This window comes from Vitis vinifera, chromosome 12, assembly GCF_030704535.1.
Source record: "Vitis vinifera cultivar Pinot Noir 40024 chromosome 12, ASM3070453v1".
NCBI lineage: Eukaryota > Viridiplantae > Streptophyta > Magnoliopsida > Vitales > Vitaceae > Vitis > Vitis vinifera.
In genome coordinates this window covers 4,195,588-4,220,937 of record NC_081816.1, presented here as the reverse complement: position 1 = coordinate 4,220,937, position 25,350 = coordinate 4,195,588, and the positions used below count along the sequence as shown (strand labels likewise).

Sequence of the window (25,350 nt, the reverse complement as noted above, 5' to 3'; positions counted from 1 at the left end):
TTTGATATTTTTTTTCTTTGGAACCAAACACCTCGCAAATATTCTTATTTTAGTTTCTAAAAGTTTATGAAATATCATGCAAAAAAAAATCCTAATTAAATAGGATTAATATATATTTTTTTATTTCCTATAATTTTTAGAGGAATTATTGTCCAATAAATCCTATCTAATCATAATTACTAATTCAAAAAGCAATAAGTTATTTATTAAATAAAAAACAATAAATTTAATAATATATAATTATTTTAATTATGATTAATTTATTTAATATAAAATATTTATTTATTTATTTTTACACTATATATCAAAGTACAACCATACTATAAAACATTTTACATGTGAAAAACTTTTACAACAAATTTTATTCAATATCAAACAATTATTAATATTTTTACAATAAATATAATTTTATTATTGGTTTATTTATTATTAAGGATATAGATTTACTTTTAACTTATTAATACTAGAATATTTTTTTTTTCAATTTTTACTTTATAAAGTTTTTAGAGAAAAAAATTATCAAATAATAAAATAAAAAAGTAAAATAATAATAATAATAATAAAATATCTAAAAGAAAGGAAACATTCGAGTCTAGTTGTCAATTGATCTAAATGACATGACAAGTAAAAGGAAATTTGTGAAAATAATTGGATCATTTATTAAAAATTACATGTATTTCAAATTATTTGTAAATAAATGAAGATAATATTAATTTAAAATTTTTAGGGTTTTTTTATATATTTTTATATTAGTGAATCAAATCCCACATTTTTTTTCTACTGAATTTAAAAAAGGTTTTAGATTTTTTAAAAGGCAATTTAAAAATATAAACGATTTAAAATAATTTATAAGATTGAATTAAATTTTGAAAAATGAATAGAAATTGAGGTAGAGAGAGAAAGTCAACGAGTCAAGATATTGGAGTAAAAGTGAAAGAGGGAGGAGAACCGGAGAGAATCCGATTTCCATTTCCCAAGAAACACAGGCACCAGCAAGAACAGCAACGTGTCAACAACCACTGCGAACTAGAGAGGGAAAAATCCACACACCATCACCTCCCCACTTCCATACCCAATGCCCTTTCTCTCTCCACAACTATGTATATAAATATATAAATATGCATGTAAATTAAATAGGTGGTTTCTGGTCCAGAATTGACTGCTGAAGGTCTTGTTGTTGGGAGAAATTTTGTGGGTTTTGGAAGTTGGGCACTCACTTTCCTCGATTGGTAGCTCTCATGGTTGACTCCACTTGAAGCAACACTTTCTCGCTCTAGAATTTTCTCTATCTGAGTCCTCCTTCTTATGGGTCTTGTACCTCGTTGTTGGATTCTCCAAGATCAGCTGACACGGCAGGCTTTTTAGAAGTATCGGGGTTGACTTGTGGGGTGGAGTGCGGGGGTTGTGATATGGGCACCGGCGGAAATGCGGAATTTGGGTGGTTTGGGAGGAGGGGGAGGCTAGGGTTTGCGTTTCGGGTGGTTTTGGGGTTGTGGGTCGTGTTGGCCGTTCTTCGGCCGGTGACGGGTCTGAGACCTTTAAGGGACAGGGCTCATTCGTGGGGCGATGAGGTTTGTTTTCAATAAATTTTTTTTATTTTTTATTTTTGTTTATTTTTTATGGACGCTTAATTGGTTTGTTTGGTGTTTTGATTGTGTTTTTAGAGATGTTTTTGGAATGAAGCTTATGCAATTTTGTGAGGTGTGAGGAAACCTTAGTTTAACTAAGGAATTGTTTAGTTAGGCTTTAAGAATTGGCGGTATTTCAAAGCAAATTTTGCATTGATTCAAGGTCTCAAAAGCAAGAAATGCTTTCAATATGATATCACAACTATTCTTAACTAATATGTAGATTCTACTAGATTTTCTATTTTTTGGTGTGTCTAACTTTTGAGTTTGAGTTTGACTTGTTTAGGAATGGGAATTTTCAATTGTGCATGTTTTAAGGGATTTTGAAATCCTAAATCATTAGGGGTTGAATCATGTGATTCAGTTCTCTGTCTAGATTAAAGGAACCTATGAAATGCAAAATGGGAAATGTCAGTGTTGGTAACATGAAATTGACGTGGGTGAATGCAGGTTTGCCATTAATAGAAATTTCTTTATATTGAATTAGGATCAAGGAGGAGAGCATTTGATCACTCTCATCAATTGGAAGCACAGGATTTTTTTCGAGCCTGTAATAAGTACAATGAGGGGCTTGTTTTAATGCACTTTTTTATTCTCGTATGCTTTCAAAAGCAAAATAATTGACTCACTATAGAAAATGTATTTTTGTGTGTGTGGTTTCTGAAACTTGAAAATGTAAGCTTTCAGAAAAAGGAGAAGAAGAGAATAGCAAAACAAGGCCTAGAAAAAAAAAGTAATCTAAGCTTGGTCCAAAATGTAATCACCAGAGTCGCCATAATTAGATCAACCAATTGTTGGAATTATAGATTACAGAGCATTGGTTTAATTGTATATTTTACATACCAAAAGAAAATATTTGAGAGCATTGATTGTGAAGATTGATGCAGATGGATACTAATGAATGGTTTCCTAGCTTTGCTAGTTGGTATAGTCTTGTTTAGCATGGATGAGCTTGTGTTAGCACTAGGTTGAAAATAGGACCTTATTCAACAAGTTTGACCACTAGAAATCAGCTAGCAATAAAATTGACAATCTCATTCCTTCCTAAGAGTACATGCTAAGTTACTAGAATTTTTTCCCATTTATGTTGATCAATGGTGGTAATAACCTCTCTGGGGTTTTGAATAATGGACTCCCTCTTTTTCAAAAATATAGGTCAGACTTCTTATGAATGGTATAAAAAGGATGGTCATTTAGGGGAAAATATTATCTTTTATAGAAAGTTACAAATATGTTTTCGTAGCAGTTCCTTCCCATACTATGTTGAGCTTCCCAATTCGCTTTGTCAATGTCTTTTCTTCATATTTTACTTTTGAAAAATCTGGATTCTTAGATGATGAAGTATTGGGATTGTGAAGCTCCTCAATTCCAAACTATGTTAAAAGTAAATATGAATGATAATGGAAATGGAGCAAGTTATGTTCTTAGAACTTTGTCTATTATAATTTGCTCAGAGTTCCCTACAAACAATATTACGGCAGAAGACCTGTGAAGTAGAAAATTGGTTTTTGGCTAAATTCAGTCTTTATTAATTTTTTTGGCACTTGAATTGAAAATTAAATATACCTCCAAATATCAGGTGCCGTCTTGCGGTTAAAAGAAAATTGGTCCTAGTTTCCCAGATGACATGTAGCATAGGTATTGCATTAGATGCCTGTTTGATACAAATTGTGTGGATGCTGCCCTCAGTCTGCTCTCTTTTGATTTAGCTTCAAATAAGGGAAGATATTCTGGTTGGAACTTTTTTCCTTCCAAAGCTGATTGGGGAGGGTACCTAATTAGCAATAATAAGCATGTTGTTGGCCAAATTCTGATGGCATTGACTTTACCTGCCATGATTCTTTTTTGTTTTCATATGGTTCCACATTGATTTAGTAGCCCTTCATAACAGATGAAACTACACGGAATCATGCTTTATCTGCAATTATGTTTGATCAGATTTGCATGAATGCTTGATATTTCATATGTTGAATCTGTTTATGATATTATTATTCTATCATTTTATTTGGTAATGCTCTTTAAAGTTGGATGTGTATTACTTCATTCATTTTAACTGCAGTAATATCTACAAGGATTAAATTACTCAGACATTTGCTTCTGAATGAGGCTGTTTACCTTCTCATGCTAGCAGTTTTAGGCACAATATAATCTCTTTTTTTGCAGTTATCTCTTTCATTTCATCGTCAAAAGAACTCATATTTGTCTCTTGGTAGTGTAAAGAAAATAAGTTTTAGCACTTGTTTTTATTTTTTGGTTTTCTTTTTTTATTTTTTTGGGATCTTTGGATTGCTAAGGTTCAATTTTGGCTGTTTATCACTAAATCTTTAACCACTTAAAGAAGAAAGGAAACAAAGCCATTATTCCAAGAACTTAATTCTGTTATTTGCAATCTTCAACTCTTTTTTTATGGGGTTATGAGTCATTTTGCCATTCTTCTCTACCTAGGGCCTTATCCTATTTTAAAAACATCATGGTTTCAATATTTAGATGTATTGGCATGTAAGTTTAATGTTGCATTTTACCATTGGAAAAGCAAGTTTGTAGCCTTTATATATTTCATTTCAAAAACTTGAATTTGAAATTTTAGCTTGACTGAACTTAATTTCATACCTTTTATATCTTATTGATGGTGCTCCTTGCAGTGGTTATATATTAGAAAAGATGAGAATGCACTGGGTCCGTTTTCCTATTGGAACATTACAGGAACATACAAAGGTTTGTTACTTTTATATCTGTGAGTTCAATTATCTAGTTATTATAGTTAAATAGGAGAACTATCCCTTTTGTAAATTTGGTTTGCCTACCAAATACATTTCTATACCTATGTGATGTGTTTTCCATTGTCATGCAAGCATATGAGTAATTAAGCCATGTTCTTTGTTATGCACATTGAGTATGGGTTGATGTTTTGCATTGCCACATCCTTAATTCAAGTAACAGCAAACTAGTGCTTTTCATGGATAAGATAACATTTTTCTGGATATTACTGCTTAATAGTGACATAAGTTTGTTATTAAGACACATAAATGGGTTTGTCATTCTTGTATCTGATGAATATTCATTCAATGAGAATGCAATTAATTTTCTGTTTCTTTAATGAGAAATGGAATTTTATTGGAATTGAAATGACCAATAGAGAGGGCCTTGAGTGCCCTTTTAGAAAAATAGCGACTTTGGCTGCTCTTGCTAATCTAGGAGGAGAGAAAGGCCTAGGCCCAAATCTTTTCTCAATGGCTTTTTGATGAAGGTGTTGGTTGTTAGTTTGTAGAGAGATGATAGCATTCCTTCTGGAGGTTTTTGTGATCAGGTCTTTTGATAAAAGCCTTAATGCTATCTTTTTGGTTTTGGTACTAAAGAAAGGAGGGATTGAGGACATTAGTGCGGGTTAATCAGATTTGGGGGTGGGGTTTGGTGTTGCTTTGCAAACTTTTGGCAAAGATTCTGACCTATAGGTTAAACTTCATTAGCAAGGCAGTCTCAAAGTCATAGCACTCTTTTTGTAAAGTGTAGAAGGTAGATAGATGCTGGATGTGGCTTTGATTACCCTATTGATTCTAGAATTAAGAGTTGGAGAATGTGGGTTGCTTTGTTAAGTTGGATACTGAAAATGCCTAAGATCATATATACTGTTAATTTTTGCTATTGTTAATGCACAAGATGAGTCTTGTGCTAACTTGGTTGGGTTGATTAAGATTTCATATCTCTATAGTCAGGTTGTCAGTGATGGTAAATGGGTCTTCTGCAAGTGTTCTTTTTCTCTTTGAGCTCTAGAAGTCTAAGATAGAAAGACCCTGTTTCCCCTTACTTGTTTGTTCTGGTCATGGATGCTGCCCCTCAACTAGATGGTGTGGAGACCTCTCATCTTATCTTCATGGATGGTACTTTTCTCTTTTGTGAAGCTTGCCTAGAGCAGTCATTGTATTCAAGTGGGTTCCCTTGTTCTTTGAATTAATCTACAGAAAAGTGAGCTTATCCCAGTGAGAAAGTGCTGGAAGTAGAGCAGTTGGCATCTTTGCTTGCTGTGGGAGAAAATTGCTAACCATGTATTTGAGCTTGCTGTTCGAGGCTCCTTTAAAATCCTGTCGTACTTAGGATATTATGGAGAGAAGATTTAAGAGGAGCTTGGTTTTTTGTAAGAAGCTGTCCTACTTAGGATCCTGTCCTGAGGGGTAGATTAATACTTATTAAAATTTAAAAGTACTCTTTCTAGCTTGTTGATTTATTTTTGTTTGAGATTCGTAGGATGGTAAGAATCCACTTGGAGAAGAATCAATGAGATATTTTATGGGGTGGTCACTTTTTAAGTAAGAAGTTGAATTTAGTGAATTGGGAGACTATTTTTTGGGATAAATGTAATGGGGTTTGGGTATGAGAAGATTGTTTGCTTTGAACAAGGCTTACATGGACAGTGGTGGTATAGGTGTTCTAATGAGTGGGATTGTCTCCGAGGTTGATACATTTAGGGTACATTTGGTGAGATAGATGGCAGGTGGTGTTCTAGAGGGGTATGAATTATAAAAGGCCTTTGTATTAAGCTTGTGGAGAAGCTATTACAAGAGGGTTGGAAAGAGTTTTGGTATAGAACTCATATCTTAGGAGGGAATGGTAGAAACACAAGTTTTGGATGGATGGGTGGTGGGAAGAGACTCCTTGGAAAAGGCATTTTCCTGTTACAAGTTGATCTTTTTGTGAAATGCATTTTCTCTTCAGGATAGTTTCTCTTGCAAATGCTAGAGGTACTTCTGGATGCTAAGGAAATGGCAGGGTAACAGGAATTCTTGTTTCTTGAGAATGATTTGGAGTTGTAGATGGTGGGTATCTTCACTGAGTGCATTCACTCAGTGCTTCTTGAGGGGTTTGAATGGAGTAAATAATGGTAGTTTCATTGATCTTGTTGTTTCCCTCTTTTCTTCCAAGTGCTCTAATTTCCTGTTAAGGAGGAATTGAGCAACACTGTTTGATAGATAAAATTCATCCTGGTTGAATGACTTACCTACTACAAATAGGCAGTATGATTTGGAATCCAATTAGGCAACTAACATATGAAAGAAATTTGAGATGTTAATAGGAAAGGAAAGGGAAGAGAATCTGACATAGGAGATCTTCCTCAAATTTTCTTCTCTTCGAGGTAAGAGAATTAAGTTGTATACATTTTTGTTTAATTAATTTAGGAAAATATAAGTTTTCTGTTTGGATTGACAAAATGCCTACATATTTATGAAAGTTTCTATCTATTTAAAATTTTGGATTAAGTATACTTTAAGGACATCCCTAATTTGTGCTTTTTAACTTGGGAAGCTGTTTAGGTGAAACTTCTAACAGTTAACCAATTCATAAGTGGGGGTTGGACATTGGTAAACAGATGCAGCCTGTGCAAGGATAGGGAGTTTGCTAAATATATCATTATCTAATGTTGTATGGCTCAATTGTTATGGGATCTTTTGTTTGCTCTACTAATGGAGTTATTATTGGGTTGGTGTGATGCAGTGTGGGTAAGTAGCAAAGAGAAGTGTGAAGATTGATTTCATTGTGTTTGTTTCAGTGTATCTGAAGAGAATGTAATGAATGATTTTAGACAGAGAGCATTCTGGCATTAGCTGGAAGAGATGTTTCTTAGGACCCCTATTGATTGGTGTAGATTTTCATTTGGGGTTGTTGATATTTCTTTTGGATTTTATTGATGGATTGGGAAGGGGTTAGAAGTTTGAAGCACTTTGTTTCTTTCTTTTCTTTCTCCTTTATCCTGTTGGTGCTGTCTCTACACACCCTGCACATTTGAGTAGCGCCTCCTCTGTTGTTAGGTGCCATTTAATCTATGACACGAGCAAGTGGTTGAAGAGCTGTCCCAGCAAGCAGTTGCCATCAAACTGCTATTTGAAACTAGCACTTCCTTGGCCTGGAAATCATCTTCCTGGTTTACCAATCTTGGAAGCCAAGAGTTATTAATTCTGTACAATCTCAGAATATCAGTGCTCTATGTCAATTAGTGGATGTATCTCCAAGGACCTTCCTTGTGATACTTGAGCCAATCCACCACATTTATGGAATCATAAATATGCTCTAGCCCTTGTCACAACTGGTGTTCACTGGCCTAGTTTGTCAATTGTTCAGGTTGGGCTTGGATTCAATCTATTCGAGTTGTAGCCTGACTTTTCCTTCCAACCTAAGCTATTCTTTTACTACACGTAATTAATTACTAATATTCTCCTTGCTTTGACTTGCTTTCTCCTCTTGCAGTGTAAAAGGACTGCAAATTATTGTCTGTCAGGGCAATTTGGCTTTATTCATACTTCTTTAGTGTCTTGATAGCACAATAATCAAAATTGCTTGGCATCAGGGTCTACAAATGCAGACTAGATGCCTGATGTATCAGGATGAACTCTTAAACATACCTATCAATATTGCTTGGCATTAGGGACTGGATGTGCATAATTGGTTGTTTCATGTCAGCTGTCTTTTGTAAAGGAGTACAACCAAATAATGATGGTTTACTGACACCTGTGAAGCCTGGAAATGTCTCTCTCAAAAAAAAAATTAAATAAATAAAAATGAAAAATGAAAAAACTACACTCAATTGATTGGAGAGGGATTAGAACCTTGAACCTACTGGCAGCATTTCAAAGCATTTACCGCTAAGCTAGGTTTCTAAGAAACCTTTCAATTGTTTGAAAAATATAACAAAAAAAAAACGATATTTATTCTTGTTTGGGGTAAGAAAAAGGAAAACTTGTTGAACTAGATACCCCACTCAGATCTCCCACTGTTTGACTCAAATAAGATCCTTCAACCCATTTGTCTACAATTTTTTAAGAAAAAACCATGGAAGGGGGAGTAAGTAGCAATAAATACATCAACTTCCGCAAAAAGAGCACTTGTTCCCATTTATCATCTCTTGTGCTCTTGGGCTTTTTTTTTTCCCTAATAAATAAAAAGGTTTCTGAAATTCCTTACTAAAATTTTGATTAATTATAATTTTTTTTTTGAATTTTTTTTCTATAAATTTTTTTTCTGAAGTTTTTTATTGTCTGCAAGTTTGTTGGCCTTTCTATATGCCTAAATTTTTCTGGACGTTTTTAGTGAAATTACTGAATTTCTTAGTCAATTGTGAAACAGATTGATTTATATATTAAGAAGATATATTTTATAGCATTAGCAATGGGGTTATCATGCAACTTTCAAAATATAAAAGCTCATTGAGAACGAGTATAAATTTATCTAGTAAAAGCATAATAAATTAATATTTAAGCTTTGTATTTATTGAGTCAAGAAATTTTCTTTCATTCTAATTGTCAAAGGTTGCCCATCTAGTGTAAATTCTTGACTTTGCCATGCTTATAGGATTGCTTCACATTCAGGAATGCATATACAATTTTGTCAATTAACTGCTATATTGTGTACGAATGCATTTTCCATATTATTGAAGTAATTATTATTGGCTTGGTGCTGCTTTGTTAATTTGACCATTTGGACTTGTGAGGTACAGGATCTTGGAGGTTCCTGGATTCCACAAATAGCTCTGCTAGGTTTCCAGATTTTGGGAAATCCAGTGGCAATTCTATCATTGAATTAGTTAGCTCACCAACAAAAATAACAGGTGTACATTATGTTCAGGTGAGGGTTTTCCATTCTCGTTGGTTATTATCATTGGAGCGAATGAGCCTTCTTATTTAGCATGCCTTTTCTTCATTAATCTGGTTAGGATATCCTATAATCAGTAGTTTCATGCAATTAGTTTGACTGAGGCCACATTAGTTGCTCTTAACAGAATGATCTATGCTCTTTTTTCACTCTTCTTACTATGGTTCTTCCTGAAATGAATATTTTTGTTTTCAAGGATCTTGCATTGCTGATGGTCCTTTTTTCTTTTTCATTGATAGACAAGGTGAAATGTATTAATAACCCCTACTTTAGATAGTCCTTCTTGCTGTAATTTTTTCCTTTGGAGTTTGCTTTCTTATATTTAGTTTTAGTGATATTTGTGGCTGGTAAATATTTCAAAAACTGCTCTCAATTATGTGATAAAACTGGTCATGCCTGGAACCTGAGTTAAAGTTGATATTTTGCTTGGATATTATTTTTATCAGTGCTTATTTCCCTTGTTTAGGATTCACAACTTTGGTAACATGCTACCGATTCAATCTATTTAAATCCATGTATTCCACACACACACACACACACACACACACACAAGTATAACTTTTGTACACACACACACACACACGCACACACGCACGCGCGCGCACACACACACAAGTATAACTTTTGTACACACACACACACACACGCACGCACGCACGCGCGCGCACACACACACAAGTATAACTTTTGTACACACGCACGCACACGCATGCACACACGCACGCACGCACACGCGCACGCGCACGCGCACACACACACACGCGCGCGCACACACACACACACACACACAAGTATAACTTTGTTAACACACACACACACACACACAAGTATAACTTTTGTACACACACGCGCACACACACACATACGCACACGCACGCACACGCACACACACACACACACACACAACTTTTGTACACACACGCACACACACACACACACCCACGCACGCACGCACGCGCGCACACACACACACACAAGTATAACTTTTGTACACACACGCACACGCGCGCACACACACACACAAGTATAACTTTGTTAACACACACAAGTATAACTTTTGTACACACACGCACACACACAAGTATAACTTTGTTAACACACACACACACACACAAGTATAACTTCGTTAACATGCTACCGATTCAATCTATTTAAATCCATGTATTCCATATATATTTGTACACACACACACACAAGTATAACTTTGGTAACATGCTACCGATTCAATCTATTTAAATCCATGTATTCCATATATATTTGTTTTTACATTTCTTGCATGCTTCATCATGTATAAGAATGGCTATTTGTTCTTTTATACTGAGGAAATGGATGATGCCACATGTGATGAAAGCATCATGATTAGTTGAAAGTATAACATGACTGACCCTAGTCATATCTCCCTCAAACCTGCTCTGCAGGTCTTGCCTGCATCTTTGAACAACATAGCCTTGACTTTAGGGTTGTAGAGTCTATGGTGCTGTTGCTCTAGAGGCTACAGAGAATACATAAATTCTTGAACAGGGCTCAGATATATTTTACAGACATTTCCATATGCAAATATGTTTACCACCTCAAATGTCCAGTCTGAGATTCATCTCAACTATCGAGTCTTCCAGTTTCTACCACTTTTTTGGTGGAACTCAGAACTTGTATGCACTTAGATGAAAGCATGTTGAACAGATGAGATGTGTGCCTTCCATTATAAACGTCTTCCTTAATATCTATGTGCTGTTTTATCAACCTTTTATGTAACCACCACCACCACTCCAACCCCAACACCCCTGCCCAAGCCCTCCCCTCCTGTGCATCCAGAGTTGGATGATGTCCTCATACATTATAGCACTCAACCCAATGACCAATATGTCCTTGCTTATCATGCATATGTCAAGAGACTGGATGATCTCCACATGCAACAACAGTTTAAAGGGATTTGATGGGACCATTGACATTTGAATATGTGTTGGTATGCTTCATCACTTATTATTGTGGAAAGGGAGTATACGGCGTGTATACCTTCTTTCTTTTAATACAATTCTTATTTACCTATCAAAAAATTATTGTGGAAAGGGAGAGCTGGTTTTAGTTTATTGGATTGAATCAGAGGGTGATGATATGATAAATGTTTTGAAGCTCTCTTGTGCCTTGAGTTGGACTCTGTATATTCTTGGTGTTGAAACCTGTGATATTAATGGGCTCTCTCTCTCTTCCTCCCTCTCTCTTTCTCCTTATGATTCATGTATGATTTCTGGGCATGCATGTGTTGGGATTTGATCGACATTAAAACATGGTAATATAACAATAAACAAACAATGCTCATTTATTTATCTTTTAACAGTAGAATCAGTTTTAGGGCAAGCAATAGGCGAGGAGTGAAATTTTGAAAGGATAAATGGTGTGGTGGCTTACCCTTTGGAGAGGCTTTTCCTGGGTTGTATTCCATAGCCATTGCCAAGGATGCATGGGTAACTTAGGTGTGGGAGCGGGAGCAGAAGGCAGTGTTTGGAACCCTCGTTTTTCAAGACAGATCCATGAGTGGGAGCTACATGGGGTGGAGGCTTTCTTTAGGAGATTGCAAGCACAAAAATTGACATAGATTTAGAGGATAAAATGGTTTGACAGAACTCAAAGGATAGTATTTCTTTTAGTTAAATTTCCGTACTCTCCTTTGTCCAATGGAAGAATGGAGGCCTTGTAGTCAGCTTTTTTGGTTGGGAAGCTGCATGGAAAAGGATTTTGATATTGGATTAGCTCAAAAGGAGGGGATGAAAAATGTCGAATAGATGCTATATGTGAACAGGAAAACATCCTCCTTCATTGCTCGAAAGCGATTATCTTGTGGCGGTTGATTTATGCTTTGTTTGGAATAGAGTGGGTAATGCATTCCTAATAAGGAATGCACTATTGACCTAGCACAAATCCTTCATTGGGGAAAAGAGGAAGAAAGCTTGTAGGGCTGCTCTCTTGTGCCTATTCTTGACCACATGAGAGGGAAGAAATAGGAGAGTGTTTGAAAATACTAAAAAAACCAATCAAGCAATGAAACAATCAATTATGTATAATTTTTTGGAGTAGATCAGAGTGTGCATAGGAGATTGCTCTTTATCTATGTTCCACTTTATTGATTGGCTGAATTCTAGGTAGTGGATGTGAGTTGTTTTTTGTTCGTCCCTCATTTTGGTGTGGCCTTTTGGCGCCCTTGTATACACAGTATATACTTTAGCTCGTCCTTTTATTAGGTGCCATCCATATAATGAATATAACAATTATTTCTTGGGATTTTCGACAGAGGGTCTGGAGAAGGACATTATGGAATTTTTGGTCAAAATTCGTAAGAGAAGGGAAAGAGTTCATAGCAAATCCCTGCTGGAGAAAACAAAATTCGAGAGAGAACTGAGAAGATTAGAGTGCTCCATTAACTATGAAGGGGGGAAGAAACAAAATGGTGGTGAGCAAGCAAGGGGGTGCCAGATTACAGAAGTCTAATGAAGCTACGAATCCTTAGCTGGAATGTTCGTGGAGCTAATGACAGCTCCAAGAGAAGGATTATTAAGGCAGTGGTCAGGAGTCAGAGGGTGGATCTCTTTTGTCTTCAGGAGACCAAAATTCAGTCATTATCGGAGGGTCTGGTGAGAAGTTTGGGCGCTGGCAGGTGGTCTAATTGGGTGGCCTTGGATGCAGTGGGCTCTGCAGGAGGGATGTTAGTGTGTTGGGATAAAAGGTCGTTGGAGGTGATGGAGACGGAGGTGGGGAAGTTTTCTGCCTCGTGTAGGTTTAGGAATGTGGAAAATGGGCTAACCTGGTCCTTTACTGGTGTGTACGGGCCTTTTTCGAAAGGTGACAGAGAATGCCTGTGGGAAGAGCTAGGGGCGATTAGAGGCTTGTGGGAAGATCCGTGGTGTTTAGGGGGTGACTTCAATGTCATTTTGTCCCAGAGGGAAAGGAATAGACAGGGAAGGCTGACTGGTGCTATGAGATTTTTTGCCCAAACTGCTGATGAATTAGAGTTGATGGACCTCCCTATGCAAGGGGGTGCTTTCACTTGGAGTGGGGGGAGGAATAACCAATCTTGGGCTAGGCTAGATAGATTTTTGGTGACACAACAGTGGCTGGAGATGTTCAGTGGGGTCGTCCAATGTAGACTGCAGAGACCCACTTCTGACCATTTTCCTATTTTGCTGATGGGTGGTGGGTTGAGGAGAGGTCCTACTCCGTTCAGATTTGAGAACATGTGGCTGAAAGTGGACGGCTTTAAAGGTCTTCTTCGGGAATGGTGACAGGGGATTGAGGTGAGAGGAAGGGCCAGTTTCAGGATGGCCTCCAAGCTGAAATTATTAAAGCTAAGGATTAAAACCTGGAATAGGGAGGTGTTTGGAAGGCTGGAAGTTAACAAAAATTCTGCCCTTCAGCAAGTGGAATATTGGGACGGAGTGGAGAGTGAGAGGTGCCTGTCTTTAGCTGAAACTGAGCAGAAAAAGGAAGCCAAGGACGCCTTTCACAAATGGGTGTTGCTGGAAGAAGTCCACTGGAGGCAGAAGTCAAGGGAGCTGTGGCTTAAGGAAGGGGATAGGAACACCGGCTATTTCCATCGGATGGCTAATGCCCATCGGAGGAACAATTCCCTGGACAGGATAATGATTAATGGTGAGTGGCTGACTGAGGACCAAGAGGTGAGGGAGGGGATTGTGACTGCCTTCCAGAATTTATTATCAGAAGAACCGGGGTGGAGAGCGGATATTGAGGGGCTGCACCTAAATCAACTTACTCCTCGGGAAGCTGAAGACTTGGAGAAGCCTTTTACTGAAGAGGAAGTCCACGGTGCCTTGATGGAGATGAGGGGAGATAAAGCTCCAGGACCGGATGGATTCACAATGGCTTTTTGGCAAGATTGCTGGCCGTTTGTGAAGGAGGAGTTGATGGATTTTTTTAAGGAATTCTTTGAGTATGGGTCGTTCACCAAATGTCTCAACAATACTTTTTTGGTCCTTATCCCAAAGAAAGGAGGTGCTGAAGACTTAGGGGATTTCAGGCCCATTAGCTTGCTTGGTGGGTTGTATAAAATCTTGGCCAAAGTCCTAGCGAATAGGCTAAAGAAGGTGCTTGATAGGGTCGTTTCGGCAGATCAGAATGCTTTTGTGAGAGGGAGACAGATTCTAGATGCGTCTCTTGTGGCAAATGAGGTGATTGACTATTGGCACAAAAGGAAAGAGAAAGGGTTGATCTGCAAGTTGGACATTGAAAAAGCCTATGATAGTTTAAACTGGGAGTTTTTGATGAAGGTGCTTCGGAAGATGGGATTTGGGTCGCGTTGGATGGATTGGATGTGGTGGTGTATCTCCATAGCTAAATTTTCCATCTTAATCAACGGGGTGCCTGCTGGTTTCTTTCCAAATTCTAAGGGGTTAAGGCAAGGAGACCCCCTTTCTCCGTATCTCTTCATCTTGGGCATGGAAGTTCTTAGCACACTGTTTAGACGGGCTGGTGAGGGGGGTTTCCTTTCTGGCTGTAGGCTTCGGGGGAGAGGGGGTGTGGAGATGAACGTTTCGCACCTTCTCTTTGCTGATGATACAATCATTTTTTGCAAAGCGGAAAGAGAGCAAGTTTCCAATCTAAGCTGGATCTTGGCGTGGTTTGAGGCGGCTTCGGGTCTTAGAATTAATCTTGCTAAGAGTGCCCTAATTCCGGTTGGGCAGGTGGATGAGTTGGAGGAGATGGCGGCTGAGCTAGGATGCAGATTGGGTGCATTACCCACTGTCTATTTGGGGCTGCCCCTAGGAGCCCATCATAAAACTTCTTCTTCTTGGGATGGGGTGGAAGAGAGGATGAGAAGAAGATTAGCCCAATGGAAAAGGCAATACATCTCGAAGGGGGGGAGAATTACTCTTATCAAAAGCACTTTGGCCAGCATACCCATCTACTTTCTATCCCTTATTCGCATCCCCAAATCTGTTACAAAAAGGATTGAGAAAATCCAAAGAGATTTCCTTTGGGGGGGAGGAAGGTTGGAGAGGAAAGCTCATTTAATTAAATGGAAGGTGGTTTGTAGCCCTAAGGAGGAGGGAGGACTAGGCATCCGAAAAATAGATGTATTGAACAAAGCCTTGCTGGGTAAATGGGTGTGGAGATACGCCTATGAGAAGGAGAATCTGTGGAAAAGGGTGATAGGGGTGAAATATGGTCAAGAGGGGTGTGGGTGGAGGACTAAGGACGTTGGTGGGCCTTATGGAGTGGGATTGTGGAAGGAGATCATGAAGGAAGCTGATTGGTGCTGGGAGAGTATTGTGTTTAAGGTAGGCAAGGGGACCAGAATTTTGTTTTGGATGGACAAGTGGTGCGGTAATGAGGCCCTTTCTCAAATGTTCCCTCAGCTGTTTACCTTGGCGGGTAATAGGAATGCCAAAGTAAGTGAAGTGTGGGACTCTAGCTTGGGTCAAGGAGGATGGAATCTCAGATTGGCTAGAGATTTCAATGATTGGGAGCTGGAACAAATAGGAAATATGCTGAACCTGCTGAAGGATTTCAGGACTTCGACTGAGGAGGATGATGTGAGATGGAAAAGGGAAAGCAATGGTGTTTTCGGGGCTAAGGGTGCTTACAAAATTCTGGTTGGGTCCTCAGCTTGTGTCTTCCCGAACAGACGCATTTGGATGGATAAGGTGCCAACAAAAGTATCTTTTTTTGCTTGGGAAGCTTCGTGGGGGAAGATCCTCACCTTGGATAAGCTTCAAAGAAGGGGGTGGCAGCTCCCTAACCGGTGTTTTCTGTGTGGATGTGAAGAGGAAAGTGCGAATCATATTATGTTACATTGTACAGTGGTAAAGACTCTATGGGAGATCGCTCTCGCCATTTTTGGAGTCCAATGGGTGTTCCCAGAATCAGTTATAGGAGTGTTACTTAGTTGGAGGGGATCTTTTGTGGGGAAAAAAAGAAAAGACACCTGGAATTCCATTCCGTTGTGCATTTTTTGGACGGTTTGGAAGGAAAGGAATAGGTTAGCGTTTAGGGGAGGGTCTTTAGATATACAAAAATTCAAGAATTTTTTTGTATGTAATTTGTGGAGTTGGGCTAGGGTGTACATTGGTGAGGATACCTATTCTCTTTTAGGCTTTTTGGAGTGGCTTGCGGCCACTTGAGGGTGGGTGAGGTTCTCCCTCTTTTTTTGTTCAGTTCCCCTTGTTTGGGCATTTGTGTATACCCCCTGTATACATGCGGCTTTTTAGCCTTTTCTAATTTATTTTGATCGTTTATCTATCAAAAAAAAAAAAAAAAAAAAAAAAAAACAATTATTTGCCTATAAAAAGGAGCATTTTTCAGTGTAACATATGATTTTCCTGCCCTTTATCTTTTCCTGAAGTGCTTTATGGTAAAGTTTTATTTCTTTGCTACATTGTTGACAATAGGGGGTGATTATATTCCATGATGTGTTTGACAATGAACATGAAGTTGGTGGTTCTCAAATCAGGGTAGAAGGTGTATATATATGGCCTTTTAGACAACTTCGAATGGTAGCCAACAGGTAAATCTCATGGATTTTTGCTTTTAAGTTTCTTCCTATACATTTTCTCATTCTCCATTTTCTGTATCTTCTCAGCCTTCCTTTTTACTAGATAATGTAACTTGGGTGCTCATCCTAGACTTTAAGTGAGTATTGGTTTGAATAATGCAAATCTTGTTTGATCTCCAACAAAGTTTGTATTTTAGCTGTGGTTAACTGTTGACTCTTCATACTTTTCGTTTTAATTACCATACATCTGTAAAATGTTTTTGTGCCTTCTATCTTGTTATATTGTTGAGTAGCACCTCATTTTGACAGGTGCGTTTTATTATGGATACTTTCTAATGTTGGTCTTACTGGTATTTTGAAGATTTTAATTTGTTTTTTCTAAGAGAAGGAAATTGGACCAACTCTGGAAGACAAATTTTTTTTTACCCTAGTGTCATTTTCTTATTTCTTTTGTATCTCTTTGTTGTCCTAATTTAATAATGCTAGTGATTATAGTTGCTAAATATGTTATTTTTTATTTTATTTTATTATTATATTTTTTACTTTTGAGCCCTGATCCATCTTTTGATGCTAGTTGACATCTAATAATACATGTGGCCTTCATGCTATCTGACTTTCGGGGCAAATTAATTCATTGTTCCATTTTTGTATGCTATTTTGCAGTGGAAAAGAGGGAGAGTTGAGCCAGGAAGAAGAATATATATTGTCTAATCCATATCACTTGGTAACACTTTTCTCTCTTCTTTGATTAAGATGCAACTGTTATGATCTCAAAGTAAATGTTTCTTCCAGAATGACTTCTTTTTCTTTTGGTAATGCAATTAAAATTGCAGTTTTCTTCAAATTCTATCTGAACATGCTTCATTATATATTTTACCTTTTGAGTTTTTATTTTTGGGAGTTCTAGAAGGATGGCTATAGAGTGGGCTAATTGCCACTATGGGTTTGTCAATGTGCCTCTTTGGGAGTTGGAATGTATAATTTTGTAGCGACATAAAAACTATATCAACTGACTGAACTGCACCTTTGCTATGAAATCTGAAATCTGGAGTGGGAAGATAATGGGCCCAGGTTTCCTAATGCTGGGCTGGGCTCAGTTGTGTATTCCAAAGCCCAGTCCAGTGCATTCACAAGAACTTTCATTTGAGGATGTGAACCTTGAATAAAAAGTCTGCTTATCAAATATCTTTATCAATGAGGATTTGGTATTCTAATGCATTGGATGTGTGACTTCTTTGAACAGCTTGGAGTTTTCTCGTCACAGGTGTTCCAAGAATCTCCCCGAGAGAAGATATGGAGAAAGCGGCATTGTAATTTGTTTGCTTGACTTTGGTCTTAAGTTTGTTTTGTTTCTACATTGTGGTAATTTTTTATCCTTTCTTACTGCAGCACCAATTTATGAGATGGAGAAACGTTGTAATATTGAAATTGCGGCCCAAATTTCACGTGTCTCATCCACCCAAAATGGTATTTGAGTTCTCTCAGCATATGAATTCCTTCTTTCATTCTTTTATTTTTTCAATTCTCTTTCATTGATGTATGCAATTTGTTTTTTCTGATGCAAAATATTACTGAATTGGCAGTTATGTCAACCAAAGATGTCTACTTGTACATCATTCAGTTTTGGATTGTCTATGAAAATGAGAAGAAATTGCCACCTCTTAATCTCCAGAAACTAAACTGTCATTTGTAGATTGTAAACCTTTGAAATGACCGGACAAACAATCTGTTTAGTGTCACTTTCATGGACTCAAGGATGCATATTAGGTGCAAGTTCATGCCTATATATCAAATCCATTGAATTAGCTTGTTGTAGGATACTGGGACACAAGGTAAGTAAAGTGGCTGTAATATATATAACATGTTTAGCACAGTTGCTTAATTGGTTTGAAATATCCATCCAATATAGGAAAAGATTAAGTGAATTAGGAATATGGTCCTCTCTTCCATGGTGCACATGCTGATTAAGTTATATATTGCCAACTGTATGAGCATTAATATCGTGTTTTAACCAAAATGAGTTCTTTATGCATTTTGAATTTTCCCTGTAATATAGCCTTAAGTATAGCCTGAGGGCACACTTGTAGTTCAGCCAATGGAACAGAATTTTACATTGGGAATTGATGCTCCGACCTTTTTCATGTGCACTCAGATTCTTGCTGTTTGTTAGAATTCACTGGGGAGGAACAACATCATATCCATTGTCCATATTGACCAAAATGTAAAACCCATAATCATGCTCTTGCGAGTGGTATAGAATGTACATCTCTTGCTAGCTGGTGTTGCTTGTGTATAAGCAACGAGGAATTGACCAACCATATCATTGCCATATGGTGTTTTCACTTTTTGGTGTCTCTCTGGTGCCAAGGGTGGTAAAGGAGGTATTGGAATCTCATGACAGTTGGTATTTTTCACTTTTTAGTGTCTTATGGGTGCTGCTGAGGGTGGTAAGGGAGATATTATTTGGGTGGCAAGGGAATTCTGTGGGGAAGAAATGAATTATGGAGAGTGGCCCTATTGTGTTTGTTTTGGCCTATATGGCAGGAGTGGAACTGTATGAAGACTCTTGATGGGTTGGAGTCTCTATTTCAATCAAGTAAAGGATGCTTTTATTCAACCCCTTTTCTCTGGTCTACGGGTTGTGTCTTGACTGTTCACCTTTGCTTGATTTCATTGGTTGTATCCTATTCTGCTAATGCTTTTCTTGTAGCCTTTTGTCATCCTTTGAAGACTCCCTGTTTACCAGCATCATCCTTTTGATTGGTGCTTACCAATACACTCTATATCTGTCTATAAAAAAGAAAAAAAAAAAAAGAAAAGGAAAAGAAAGCTATGAAAATACGGTTGTGCTCCAGTTGAAAGGGTAAAGGTTATACAGCGGAGACCTGGTCAAGATTGCTTTACTATAGTGAGACAAAATTGGGACTTAAAAGTTATGGTATTCTGTTTATTATTTAAAACTTACCCCATAATTAATTCTTGAATATTCAAATTTCTTTATGTTGAATGCTATAAAAGACCTACCCTCTCTGGATACTGATTGATTTTCAAATGAGATGGTCAAAGCTCAATACAAGAATTGATATCAAAGCCAAGGTCATGGGATTCGAGTCATAGGAGTATCATGTTGGGGTACAAAAATGCTGCTTTTAAGCCTTGGGATGAGTCACTTAAATGATGGTGATGCGAATGCCATAAAAGCCTTGGCCTATCCTCACTGGACATCCATTGGTTTTTAGATGATCTGATTATACCCTGATCCAAGATACACATTTGGGTTCTTTCTTTCGCAGAAGTCAAATGGATTTCATTTCATTTGTTATTCCTGGATGGGATAGGATGGACTTGGATTCTTAGGAAAAATCTACAATTAGTCAAGAGGCCCTGAAGCAGTTCTCTTTTACTATATTCTTTGCATAACATTTTTATTTGAACCACAATCTTTTAGTTCTTCAGTTGTTCCCAGATATCTAATCTCTTGTAAACTTTTGGTGCTTTCTGCATTTTTTCTGTTTAGTGATTTTGGTACCAGACAAATACATGTATAAACCCCATGTTCCCTCAAATTTTTGGCACAACTACCTCTTGTTTTGACCTTTTTCCATTAAAGAAAAAGCAATAGAGAGTTATTTAACCTGGACTAGGGTGCTGGTATACTGCAATTGCTATAGTTTCCTTTCCAGATGTGATACAAAGCATTATGGGCTAGTTGTGGCATCTCTGCTGTATAGGGGAAGTAAATGACTTTTGATATAATACTAATGTTCTTAAAAATCGTGTTACAATTGTTTTAAAAATCATTTACCTCTTATAGATGGAGATCGTGATCGTTATCACTTAGAAGGATTGATGGAGAGTCCTTCCGTGGATGATGATGGAGATTGCTTCTCTCCCTTACTATTAAATGCTACTTCTGTCAACATTGAGGCCTACTACAACAAGGCAGTTAACTATACGTTGATGGTCACCTTTGTATCCTTTGTTGGTCATTATTCCTGCAGCAGGATCATATTATCATCAACTAATTTTGAGAGGATTCCTTAACATTTTCATGCATCAGGTCTCTTTTCTTCAAGTTCTTTTGTTAATTCGGCAAATGGAACATAGCAACACTCAATCGGTAAGAGTTCCATCTTGGACATTCAATGAAGACAGCAATCCAATTTGGGTAATTATGAATGCATAATTTACAAATACAATGTGTCCAGGGGGCTGCCAAAGTTTCGATTTTAATGATTGGGCAACAAGCCATTATGGATGCTTATCTCTGCCTTTTACATCTGACTGCCGGAATACTAGTTGGTATGTTTGTGCGTTAGTTTTTGCTACATAACAATGTTAGCTGGGTTCTAGTCTTTGTTTTGTTTTGACAGGTAATAATATCATACTTGCATGTTCGCATCGTGTCACTATAATCACATTGCATGTTGAACTTTTTGAGATTGCCATACTGGATGTCCTGTGTCTTTTCTGACTTCCAGCACATGTATTGTTGTCCTTGCTATATACATTATATTGTATACCTTGTCTTCAAGCACTACATACCTTTGTTATGCTGCTGTTTCTGCATATGTTTCTTATACTTGCATTGTTTATAGTGAGTGTTTTCAGTTTTGTTGAGGTTTTATCTTTTGTGTGGTTCTTCCTCGTTGCTAGTTGATTAATGGAGATTTTTGCTTGTTTGCAGAGTCCTTGTTCAATGCTTTTGCAACTGCTGCATTTTTCAAGTTTGTAGTCTTCTCAATTTTTGAGATGAGATACCTTCTTGCCATATGGAAGGCAAGCAGACCTATGAATAACGGAGAAGGTTGGGAGACAATGAGGCGTGAGCTTTCTGTTCTGTATAGCCGTTTCTGTAAGTACTCCTGCTGAATGTAAACGTTTGTATTTCAGAATCTTCATTTTTGAATGCAACTTACCGATTGGTGACTGCGTTTATTAATTGAGCACATCTATGCCCATAGAGAACAGTGCTTGTGTCTCTTTAAACATTTTTGGACTCATTTTGGTCTTGGACAACAAATTGTTGGTGGTATGGAGCTGGGTCTCTTACTTTATATCCTTTTGGTCTATGGGTTGATATTTCTGGGGGTCAGTTGAGAGGTGAATTTGGGAGGAAAGAGAGTACAGGTAGTGGACTTCTGATGATGTAGAAGCCCCTTGCTGGTAATAGTAAGATGATTCTGTGTACTGTCCTGTGCTTGTACATACACAGAGCATTGTAGAAAACTGATGTCCGCACTAAACTTCTGCATGTATATATACAGTATGAAATGCATTCCTTATGTCAAGCTAGTGTGGTGACTAAGAGTGAGTTGGTATTACAAGAAATTTCCCAAGCAACAGACATATCTAGATTAATCATTTAATTTGGTAGCTTTAAATTGACTCAAATGTTCCTTTTCATAGTTCCTCAATGTTTATTTTCTTTTGAGTTCCTTAGAAGATATCAGCTAGCTATATCAGTTATTACTATGAAATCATGTAATTCTGTTTGGACATTTGTGAGACACTTTTGCTACTTTTAATTGCATTTTTTCTATCTCCTATAGATTTCTCAAGCTATGACTTGAAATTTACCTTAAATCATCCAATGACAAAATTCTTACTTCATCATCCTTAACTATGGGTTATGTAGTTCATCATTCAAGTGATCAGTCTTTAAAAGCTTTCCATTCTAACTGTTCCTTGTCTCCTGTGTGCTTTTTTACATTTTATATTTATTTGAAAACTTATTTATGGATTTATAACCTTATATTATGAAATTCCTGTGAAAAATTTATGCTAAGTTGATTTAACTATGCTGGATATTTGCAGATGGAATCCTTTTGGGAGGCATTCTGGTTATGTATGAGTTTCATAATTTTCTGCGGCCTATTCTTCTCCTTATGTACTCCTTTTGGATACCTCAAATAATTACTAATGTTATTCGTGATTCAAGAAAGCCATTGCATCCTCATTATATCTTAGGCATGACTGTTACTCGGCTAGCAGTTCCATTATATATGTTTGGCTGCCCTAACAACTTCATGCGCATTGAACCTAGCAAGAGTTGGTGTATTTGTTTGGGTATATTTATGGGACTTCAAGCATCAATTCTTCTTCTTCAGCACTATCTTGGATCTCGGTGTTTCATTCCTCGGCAGGTTGGATGCAACTTGAATCATTTTATTCCTGCAATAGGTTTTTTTGCTTCATTCTTTGTTAGCTGATAAGACACACACATTTCTAGTGACAACTTTCAAGGTCTGGAAGGTGAGTATTGTGCCAATCTTTTTTTTTAATTTCTTAATTTTATGGTTTTGAAGGACAATGGAAAGAAAGTGCATGTATTGGGGCTTTTATGGGCATACATATGTGTGTGTGTGTGTGTGTGTGTGTGTATTGGGGCTTTTATAGGCATGCATACATGTGTGTGTGTGTGTGCGCGTGTGCGTGCGTGTGTGCGCGTGTTGTGTGTGCGTGTTTTGTGTGTGTGTGAATTAGTTTTTTTATTTTACCCCTAAAACCTTTTCAACTGAATTGATGTATCTGTAGACTGTTTCTCACAATACCCTTTCATCTGGGTATCTCACAGTTAGCTAGTTGGAGCATCAAACAATTGTGAAAAGCCAGGTTCATGGGCACCCTATGACTAAACTTCACAATGCCGTATCCTAATTCTTTTATCAATTTGCTCAATCTGGTACCTTGATACGCTTAATCTGGGGCTGTAGGTTACAATTAAAATTTTTAATCTCGGTCCTTGCTAGTATTTGACTGAAGTTGTATGCTGGTTGTCAAACCTAATTTAACCATCCTCTCTGGACTCGAGAGGTTGTGTAAAATATCTTAGGCTCGATGTAGGTCCGGTAACTTGGTTGATTCTATCTTCATTTAGTATTTAGCTTAAATTTTTGACAAAGAAGATTTTATTTTCTTCGCTTTCTTCTTTATACTTATTTAAATAACTAAGCATTTACTTTAGTTTCAAAATTTGCTCAACTGGATATGTTTATTAGCAAAATGTAGTCTTATTACAACTTTCCATAAGTGCTTTTATGGAGATCTCACCTTGGTATGATGGTTGGCAGATCCTACCTGAGAAATATAGCTACTACAGACGGTCTAATCAGGATACAAATCATGTGACGGACTGTGTCATTTGCATGACCACCATTGATATCACACATCGTTCTAATGAGTGCATGGTATTTATTGGAAGATGTTTATCTTGTAATTTCTTGTTGATATGGGGGTTATTTGCTTTGTCCTGGACTCGAATCTAATCAACATTTTCTTTCAGGTGACGCCATGTGATCATTTTTTCCATTCTGGTTGTTTACAAAGGTGGATGGATATAAAAATGGAATGCCCAACATGCCGGCGTCCACTGCCACCAGCCTAACAAGGTCCTGCTTTGTATTTATTCTGTTTAGGATCAACAGACATCACCCAACCACCCATTAATTGTGGTAATGTTCCATCTTGCTTAATTCTATATTTTGCTTTCTTTATTCTGTCCATATCATTCCCAGATTTCTTGACAAAATTTTACCCCATATTGTCTCTATGCTGACAATTTTATACCAAGGTTTTCACTGGATTGCTGATAGACATTGAATTGTGTTCAACCACCCACTGCTTGTACTCACTTTTTCTATTTCTAATTTCAGATGAGCGAAAACCGACATCCCCTGAAGATGGCTGGGATGCAGCATAATCAATTCAGAACAGATTGGGGCTACATTTTGCTGCCAACATAATTCTTGTATTGTTTGTATATGTGTATTTTAGTGCATTTAGCATTTTGATGGGCACTTCTTTCTGGCTTCAACATTTATTGTTTCTTGAAACTAGATTAACTAAAAGGATTAGCACATACACATACATTTGCAGAAACCAGATTGTTGCCAAGAACAAGAGAAATGAAGTTGTGCATGGTTATCGAAACAATCTTAGGATCATGACCTTCATGCTTCAATCTTCACCTGCTTCCCTAGGTTATTTTTGTTTCGTTTTGAAATATTGATCAACATTCCTAAGAAATAATGTCAAAAATTACGAAATCTTAATACCCCTATGCTCTGCTGTTCCAATTTTCGTGCTGTCATTGGACTCTCTCACCCAACTTAGTACATGAGTAAATGCTTCTGGATTTTTTTTTTAGAAACTTCTTACCTCAATATGATCTTAAGTGAGAGGTCATTTGGATAGGATGTGACATTATGCTTATGAATGAGCTGCTAAAGCCCTTTTTCACTACATAAGCCTTGGGCTATAGTGCTTTATTTTCATTTCAACCGGTGCGGAAGGAATAGCACGCAAAAGCCAATTGGGTCGGAAGAGCAGGCTTCTTCATTTAATTTAATTAATAAATACATTGAGTGCTAAGGCGAGACAAAGCAGTTAGTGTAGTTTGTAATTTTCACGGTTATAACTCAACTCTAGAAAGAATAGGCTTCAAAGTCGTATCATGCTAGCCTAGGCGCTCATGAGCAAGCACTTGGCCTACGTCGAGTTAAGTTGTTGCTTGCCGCTCTTAGGAGTAGGGGCTCTAGAGCTAGTGTTTTAGAAATTTATTATATGAAACATAAGTTAAAA

The 25,350-nt window shown here is 37.3% G+C and overlaps 1 protein-coding gene across 1 annotated transcript; it reads left to right on the top strand.

Moving 5' to 3' along the window:
* The first annotated feature begins 886 nt into the window (after positions 1-886).
* Positions 887-24,702, top strand: LOC100243855 (transmembrane E3 ubiquitin-protein ligase FLY2). The gene is made up of 15 exons (XM_010658687.3): positions 887-1,571; positions 4,271-4,343; positions 9,112-9,239; positions 16,664-16,779; positions 17,431-17,491; positions 18,011-18,077; positions 18,157-18,234; positions 20,582-20,739; positions 20,828-20,887; positions 20,976-21,069; positions 21,455-21,622; positions 22,585-22,913; positions 23,841-23,957; positions 24,053-24,221; positions 24,423-24,702. The coding sequence occupies exons 1-14, from the start codon at positions 1,410-1,412 to the stop codon at positions 24,152-24,154; spliced, it is 1,713 nt and encodes a 570-aa protein (XP_010656989.1). The 5' UTR covers positions 887-1,409; the 3' UTR covers positions 24,155-24,221; positions 24,423-24,702.
* Positions 24,703-25,350: the final 648 nt, after the last annotated feature.